Consider the following 9,027-nt stretch of genomic DNA (forward strand, 5'->3'; position numbering starts at 1 on the left):
TATTTAACTTAGTAATTGACAATCCTAATTGTCACTGCTATACAATAAAACTATTTTTAAATGTTTATCATTGATAAAATGGTGGCTTTCATTTGCGGAGTCAATTTTCATGGCCACTAGAGGTCGCAGATCATCACATGTAGGACAAAAGCAACCAAATAAGATGAAACTACTTAAAAACAGAAGCCTAACTTATGTACGTAAAAAAAAAGTGTTTATAATATGATAATGTAAGGAAGTGCTCTGACATTGTCAGTACATGGATTAACAAGCAGTATATATACACAGACCTAACAAGACTAATAAAATGTTATCTTATTGCTATATGACAAAAAAGGATGAAAGGAACTAATTATGTGATGCATGATTGGAACTGAATTAAATAAAATATATATTCAAGGTAACGTCTCTAAAATTGGTTCCTAAAACTTGTTATAGAAATAAAATATGCTCAATACTTATCACTTTTTATACCATTCAAAGCAAATTTTAGTCTTAAAGTAACTTTAGTTCACAAGAGAGAGCAGTTATACGTGTTTGGTACCAAGAATAGTGTGCTTTTAAAAAACTCTGGTTACCAAAGAGTAACGTCTTTAAAATGTGGACATCAACCTTTTATGAGAGTTTTGATGCACATTGTATATTTCATGTCAATATATATTTAAAGGAACAGTATGTAAGAAATTTATATCAATTAATCATAAAATGGCCCTGATATGTCACTAGACATTAAGAAATCATTATCATTTCAAATACTTATAACACCGGCCAGGATATTGTCATTTAAACAGTGGAGTTGCAGCCATCAACTGATGTTTATGTTGTCATTTTTGTGTATTGGCCACCAGTTTTGTGATTGCAGTACCAGTTTTAGCCACAATCCTACATACTGTTCCTTTAAGGTTTCATTAAATATTTAACAAAATTAAAATCAATGAACACCAGTAAACGCAACACTTCCATAAACACTTTATAATAGGCTTTTTGATCTAACAGGTAAACACAGTTCGCTCAATGACATGGCTTTTCTCTTAAATACTTTCCGTTCTATAAAGAAAACTGTAAAAATATTGAATCATAACTAATTAAAAGATCTCTGGGGAACCGTTGAAAGAGGGTGAATGAAGGGCAGGTGTGTTGTGGTCCTGATGGGACTGCGGTGGTTGGGGGCAGGCAGAGGGAGGGGCATCAGCAGCAGGGGCGGGGCTTCACCGTGAAGATGGCGTGGTGTTGCCATTCAGCGCAAACCTGCACACAAGAAAAGACAGTGACATCAAGTGTTTCACATTCGACCACAGATTTGCACTAATCATGTTCTTTATTGTATTAATGAGACACAAAGCATGAATTATGAAATATTTGTGAATTCATGAATTGATCACAAACTATTACAATTTGGAGCCATGCTAACAAAAAAGCACTCTTTACTTTGGAAAGCTATACATATACCAAATATACCACAAACAGTCATAGAGGGTCAATTTTTTGAAATTGAGATTTATACATCATCTGAAGGCTGAGTACATAAAAAAGCTTTCCATTTATGTATAGACATAAATGTTTCATCTGACGCACGTGCGGTGTTGCGATTACGCGTATGGTCGGAACGTCCGGTTTCCGTTGGTCTGACTAGTTGCTAAACTGAACTCTTGAACAAATACAGTAATGCACGTGTTGTTTATTTTGCTTGTTATATAAATAAACTACTTTAAAATGACTTTGTTGTTATTTATTCTTAGGAAATTTACCGGAAGTTATGTGTTGACCACGAAAGCCACTTGTTTATGTTGTTACCTCTGAAACCATCTATAGTTTGTTAGGATAGGACAATATTTGGCTGAGATACAACTATTTGAATATGAGGGTGCAAAAAATATCCTAATGATTCTTGGCATAAAGAAATGTATCATTTTGACCCTTACAAAGTATTGTTGGCTATTATACCCATACCCATATATATACACTCACCTAAAGGATTATTAGGAACACCTGTTCAATTTCTCATTAATGCAATTATCTAATCAACCAATCACATGGCGGGAACTTTAATGCATTTAACTCCAAACCGAATGTCAGAATAGGAAAGAAAGGTGATTTAAGCTATTAGGAGCATGGCATGGTTGTTGGTGCCAGACGGGCCGGCCTGAGTATTTCACAATCTGCTCAGTAACTGGGATTTTCACGCACAACCATTTCTAGGGTTTACAAAAAATTATGTGAAAAGAGAAAACATGCAGTATGCGGCCGGCAGTCCTGTGGGCGAAAACGCCTTGTTGATGCTAGAGGTCAGAGGAGAATGGGCCGACTGATTCAAGCTGTCTTTGACTGAAATAACCACTCGTTACAACCGAGGTATGCAGCAAAGCATTTGTGAAGCCACAACACGCACATCCTTGAGGCGGATGGGCTACAACAGCAGAAGACCCCATTGGGTACCACTCATCTCCACTACAAATAGGAAAAAGAGGCTACAATTTGCACAAGCTCACCAAAATTGGACAGTTGAAGACTGGAAAAATGTTGCCTGGTCTGATGAGTCTCAATTTCTGTTGAGACATTAAGATGATAGAGTCAGAATTTGGCGTAAACAGAATGAGAACATGGATCCATCATGCCTTGTTACCACTGTGCAGGCACACTTTAGGCCCCTTTGTGCCAATTGGACATCGTTTAAATGCCACAGTCTACCTGAGCATTGTTTCTGACCATGTCCATCCCTTTATGACCACAGGCAGGATAATGCACCATGTCACAACGCTCGAATCATTTCAAATTGGTTTCTTGAACATGACAATGAGTTCACTGTACTAAAATGACCCCCACAGTCACCAGATCTCAACCCAATAGAGCATCTTTGGGATGGGGTGGAACGGGAGCTTCGTGCCCTGGATGTGCATCCCACAAATCTCCATCAACTGCAAGATGCTATCCTATCAATATGGGCCAACATTTCTAAAGAATGCTTTCAGCACCTTGTTGAATCAATGCCACGTAAATTTAAGGCAGTTCTGAGGGCGAAAGGGGGTCAAACACAGTATTAGTATGGTGTTCCTAATAATCCTTTAGGTGAGTGTATATACCCATGCGACTTATGACTAGGGTTACATATTGATCATTCAGTGCTATTTAATAGCACCACTGTACACATTATCATAATTTCAGCTCACCTGCACACTCTCTCCATCATGTGTGTAACCAGGAGGTCAGAGATGCCAGGGCAGGACTCTTCTGCCAGGTTAAAAGCATTCTCCAGCTCCTCTATGGCACCCATTCCACCTCCACAAGCCCTCCTCTTCTCCTTCAGCTGAAAACGAGACTGCACTCAACTCCATAACATACAAACCTATCGCAGTTTATCATACTTTACAGCCAGCTTATCTGCTGCAACTACGATTAGAAGCCTAAAGCTGATAACAGGACTGCTATGTTTCTTTGACAACATCGGTTCGAGTGTTTTACTACACAATCAGTAATTGGCAATTACCTCTCTGAAGATAGGAGAGACCAGCGACGACAGACATTGTGACTTGGGCTGCCTCTGCACGGTTTCGGCTGCCTGTCACAGTACAAAATCACAAAACAAAAAGACGTTTAAATGAACATGAACGATTATTATTATTTTTTTATTGGGTAAACTACTCATTTAGTTACTCACTTCTGACTCTGTGTTTGTAAAGCCCTTCTGGAGCTTATTCATGGAGCTGGGTCGTACTGTAGGGAACGTCCATACAGGACACTGATCTCTATCATCACCATCTCCATCCATGTAAGTGCGTGAGGAGAAATGGACAACATGCTTCATTTTAAAGCCATAAATCATATATGTATCAATTGACCAGTCATCCAATTAAAAGGCCAGTCCTCAAAGTAATGAATAATATATCATGACAGCAATTACAGGCATAAAGGTATTGATTATATGTACATCACGTCGGACAGTTGATAGATGGATGACATACATGTCAGAATCATCAGAGCTGGACTCGTCTCCATGGCCTTCAGATTTCCACCGGCGGTATCGGTCTATGAGCTCTGTCAGATAAGACGTTTTCTTGGTGTAGCGCGTGATGAATTTGTGCTTCAGTAACTCCTTGGCGGTGGGCCGCTGCACATAACCACAACAGTAAGGTCAATATGATCAATGCTTTTACTTACAATACAAAGAATGTCTGACTTAAAGCGCGTCAGGAGACCATTATGTCATATACGATTCTTAAGATTCTATACAGGCGTGCCAAATACTCACAAAGCGAGGGTCTTTATTGAGGCAGGCCTCTACGAACTCTTTGAAGGGTTTGCTATAGGAGCCCTCTAGTGTAGGCGGAGGGTTTTTGGGTATAAGGAACAACACTCGCATCGGGTGCAAGTCAGAGTTCGGGGGCTCCCCTTTTGCCAGTTCGATTGCCGTAATTCCCAAGGACCAAATGTCTGCCTGCAGAAAAAATGCAAACCAAAAAGTTTTAGTTTTGGATATTTTTTATTTAAAGAATACGAATTATATATATAATAAATAAATAAATAAATAAATAAATAAATAAATAAATAAATAAATAAATAAATAAATACATAAATAAATAAATAAATAAATAAATAAATAAATATATATATATATATATATATACATATATAATATATATATACTATTTTCCACAAAAAACCTTCTTACGAAATGTGAAGAACATTTTGTGAAAATATAACCTTGTTAACTTTAGTATTGACTAAGACCATGTCAATGGTTTGATGGTCCTAATCTCATAATTAGATTATTAGACTTTAGCCTGAGCAGGATCACAAATTGTATTTCTTGATCAGTGTATTTGCTTTGATTTCCAGTAAATATCTAAGCATTATCTTTAGCAGTGTGGCACTTTAAAGGCTGAAAGCTTGGAAACCATTTTACCACCCCAGCCTTTCTGCCAAAGTGCTGAACGTGTGTTTTCACAGCTCCATGGGCACATTTGCACATTAATATTCTGATCTTGTAAATCACCACATTGTTCGCTTGGATTTTAAGTAAAGTCCATTCTTTCATTTCCGTCCAGGCATAATTTCCACACCTTAAAGTCATAGGCGGACTGTTTGATGACCTCTGGAGCCATCCAGAACGGTGTTCCCACAAAAGTGTTTCTCTTGATCTGGGTGTCTGTGAGCTGCCCTGCCACACCAAAATCGGCCAACTTTACATCCCCCTGCTCAGACAGCAGCACATTGGCAGCTAACAAAAGACACACATGAATCATCATCACCACAAGAAACAATTGCAAAAAAAACACGTCCAACTGTTTAAATGTGATTTCCATTCAGGCCCGATCGAGTGGGCAGACGTGTACGTTATCGCACCTTTGATATCTCTGTGAATTTTCCTCTCCGAATGCAAGTATTCCAGTCCTTTCAGAATCTCCCGCAATATAGTGGCGATGTAGGTCTCCTCGAGCGGCCCTGGTTTCAGCTGATGGAGAAATTTTATTTTTTTAAGATGATATAAATAATCACCATAAGATTATTCACACAACTAAACACCATTGTTGTTCTACTCACTAAATCTAAAGCAGAGCCGCCTCCCAAATACTCCATGATGATCCACAGTTTTGTTCCCTAGGAAAAAAACAGAAAAGGTTATTTCCCTACAGACAATGACAAGTTTTTTTCTAAAAATCACATGACTTTTTGCATTTAAAGTCTTATTTTAATCATTTAAAGGCTTTATTTAGCTAGTCTTGTTTCTTGTTGAGTATTACATTTCTGAGCGAATTTATAAGGAATTTAGTATTTTGCATATTATGTCGGTACGATCATCTAAGTTTGATTTCAATCTTTGCCATGACCTTGCTCGGTTAATATTAAAGAAATCAAGGGTATATTTTTTACAAAATGTTCTTTACATTTATTTTATGTAGAAAACAGTAAATCACAAAAAATGACTTTAGCTGGGTTTTCATAGGCGGGGTCACAATTTAAAAATTCGACTAGAAAATGCTGTGTAAAATAATTTAAGATGTAGTATGTTATAGACGGTTTCATCGGACGCATGTGCGGTGACGCGATACACGTCTGGATCCGAACTTTACTTCCGGTTTCATTTTTTTTATTGGTCTGACTAGTTGCTAAACTGATCTCTTGAACAAGTGCCTCGTCGAAAATAACAAATGTTTGGAAACGGAGTTTACCGGAAGTTACGTGCGGACCACGACAGCCGCTTGTTTATGTTGTTACTGCTGAAACAGTCTATCCTCTACGTAAGGCTGTCACGATTATGAAATTTGGCTGACGGTTAATTGTCTAAAAAAATTTGAGATGGTTATGACGATTAATTGCCTGTTTAGGGCTTTGACATTTAATTCTAATAAATTTTTTTGTTTGTTCATGAAATAATTTCCACCCATTGTTGTGATTATTTAAATTAAATCTTTTGAAAGGTTTACCTGGCAGTAAATATTAATACACAACACATATTTAAAAGTAATAATTTAATGAATATATCTTTCAAAAACTGAAAATTCTTCATAAGAAATAAAAAACACAATGAAGTGTCTGAAGTAAAGAAAACTGAAATTAAAAATGCAAACAAAGTAAACTCACTATACCAGAACAGGCCTTAAATAGTAGTCAATCCTACTAAGGTAATATTAGTACTGGACCACATGTCTGTAGTGGCGGCAAAAATTAAATTCCTTACAGATCCTTAAGAATAGCATTCTTCACTTCCCTAAATGAGGAATTGCTGTTTTGGAAATTTATGTTTTACCTGGCAGTTATTACTGCTTATCAAAATTTCTTTAAATTATGTATTTTTCCACTGTATTAAATGGACTTGCAATGTGTAGGGTTAGGGGCCAGTCACACCAAAAGCGTCTATGGCAGTTGCAGGCGCCTTTTTTGAATGATAGTCTAGGGGCAGGGCGCGTTTGCGCGCTGTTTATGCGCGCCGAGCGGTTTTATGCCGCCTGCCGCGCACACATTTTTGAAGGAGCGCTGAGAGCGGAGAAGCGCCCGTATTTCTATTGTCCAATCGAACGAGGGGAGAGGCGGGCCTTACGTTGTGGTGAGGGAAGTTTACAGTTGCTTTGAAGAACCGGACTCCACTCGCTCACTCTTTCCTGCGTGTTTGTGCACCTCTCATCCTCAAGCAAGGTCAAAGCAAGCGCCCTCTTTTTAAAGTTTCTGCTAATATGACAGTTAACAGCAAAAGAGCGCTTACGCCTCAATATTTGATTGAGAAGACAGCTGACTTGGTGGCTGCTTAGCAATATGAAAAGCCGCGTCGCACTGCTCTTTTTTTAAAGCGTTTGCAAGCGTTTAAAGCGCTTTTGGTGTGACTGGCCCCTTACACTGTCAGTTAAGGAGCGCCATCTGATACGGTCTCGTTTATACAGGCGCCGCAGCACCCCCTTGTGTATTTTAAAGAGATGTTCAATCATTGGGGTGATCATAAAATCATTGCGATGAGGTCAAACAATCGCGATGAGACGATTATTTAATCGTTGTGATAGCCCTAAGTAACTCTAAGATGTCAATTTACCAAAAGTTTTTTTTACTTCAATTACTGATAAAGTAGTAAAATATATTAAACTAAGCGCTAAAACTAAGCGCTTTTCTCTTTTTTTGTTTTGTTGCTATTATGTCTGTACACACCCAAAAATAGAAGAGTTCCCTTGAGATATGAGCCATAATACTTTGTGACATAAGGGCTGTCACACTGGCTGAGAACCGTGATTTCCTGTTGAATGTCTTCAATCTCATCTTCTGCCTCTTCCAGGTCAATGATCTTGATGGCCACCACCTCTTTGGTGCGATTGTTGATGCCCTTGTAGACCTCACCAAAAGAGCCCTTGCCGATGCGTTCCTGCTTTGTGAAGTACTCCTCGGGATCAAGACGGGAATTCTGATGATCAGATGAAAGACAGTAGAGATAAAATGCAAGATACAGCTAGAGACAATTCACAGACTTAAACCATATCAAGTGGCAGTATCTTTCATGCATCGTAGGACAACATTTAAACTTGTATACAAGGTGAACTAAAATAGCAGATATAATATGTAACTGTTAGTTAGGAAGAAAGAGCTGTGAATGTGAACGGATTAACATGAAAACAATTACTCAACACAGTTCAGTACAACAAAGGTCTATGGCTGAAATCACCAGTAATTACAAATGAATCAAAGGCTTGTGTAAAACATCAGGCTGGTACTAAACCTCAGTGTCATTTTATTAATACTTATGGTACCAGAATGAATAATGGACTGTGGATTTACCTGATTCTGCATCTGGAGGTGCGCCATCCTGACGGCAGGTCGCTATGGATGACAGCAGATGTCTCTTTCTGCAAAAGGTGGGGTGCTGGAAAACTCTTCAACGCTCGGCTCCTCCGATGCCCTGCTTAGCCAGCTAGCTTTTACATACAAAAACACCTCTGCATGTCCTGTTCGTCTGCCGTTGTTCGGCCTCCTATCCCCCGATGGCGTACCCCGCAGCCTGGCGAGAACGAGAGCTAGGTGTCGTGTGACTCCATGTATAAAAGCGCCAGTTTATGAGCAAACCCGCTGTGTCCGCCTGTTAAATAAATATATATAACGTTATATTGATCAACACGCGTTCGGGCGGCTCTTCATTTATTGCTTGCGGGAGAACAAAATAATAGGTGCAACGGCGCACGCGCAGCAGGAGATTCAAGCAATGCGGAACTGTGGAAGTTGTAGTTCCGCTACGAAGAGCGTAGAACCCAAGAGGCGAAACTCAACAGAACGTTCCATCAGCAGCGCTATGCCTCCGCCATTTTGGGGTGAAAAAAATATTATAGTGATTAAACATCTAAAATAATATAAATACATATACATTGAATAAAATGGAAATGCCAACATAGACAATGCAGTATTTACTGTAGGTTGTCATAAATATTAACATTATAATAATACTATAAAAATATAATGAAGACTCATGGGCCATGAGGTACACATAACGTACATACAGGCTTGCAGTTCCTAAAAAGAATTAAGTTTAGTATTACACTAAAAACAGTAAACGTTAGC

At 38.6% G+C, this 9,027-nt stretch overlaps 1 protein-coding gene across 1 annotated transcript; it reads right to left on the reverse strand.

The window, feature by feature from the left end:
• Nucleotides 1-957: 957 nt before the first annotated feature.
• stk25b (serine/threonine kinase 25b) lies at nucleotides 958-8,677 on the reverse strand. Its single transcript, XM_073876138.1, has 11 exons — nucleotides 8,254-8,677; nucleotides 7,647-7,882; nucleotides 5,539-5,590; nucleotides 5,341-5,449; nucleotides 5,058-5,215; nucleotides 4,247-4,432; nucleotides 3,959-4,105; nucleotides 3,656-3,763; nucleotides 3,485-3,556; nucleotides 3,168-3,304; nucleotides 958-1,248 (listed from the first exon to the last, which is right to left on the reverse strand). Exons 1-11 carry the CDS (start codon nucleotides 8,278-8,280, stop codon nucleotides 1,209-1,211), a joined length of 1,272 nt encoding a protein of 423 aa, XP_073732239.1. The 5' UTR covers nucleotides 8,281-8,677; the 3' UTR covers nucleotides 958-1,208.
• Between the last annotated feature and the right edge of the window lie 350 nt (nucleotides 8,678-9,027).

This window comes from Misgurnus anguillicaudatus, chromosome 2 (assembly GCF_027580225.2).
Source record: "Misgurnus anguillicaudatus chromosome 2, ASM2758022v2, whole genome shotgun sequence".
NCBI classification, from domain to species: Eukaryota; Metazoa; Chordata; class Actinopteri; order Cypriniformes; family Cobitidae; genus Misgurnus; species Misgurnus anguillicaudatus.

What these genes read in the sequence shown, in the direction of transcription:
- stk25b (XM_073876138.1), bottom strand. Translation starts at nt 8,280, where the DNA reads ATGGCGCACCTCCAGATGCAGAATCAG. An exon ending in GCGGCTCTGCTTTAGATTTA is followed by an intron (nt 5,450 to 5,538) that starts GTGAGTAGAACA and finishes TTTCTCCATCAG; the next exon opens with CTGAAACCAGGGCCGCTCGA. An exon ending in ATGATGGAGAGAGTGTGCAG is followed by an intron (nt 1,249 to 3,167) that starts GTGAGCTGAAAT and finishes TCTTGTGTGCAG; the next exon opens with GTTTGCGCTGAATGGCAACA.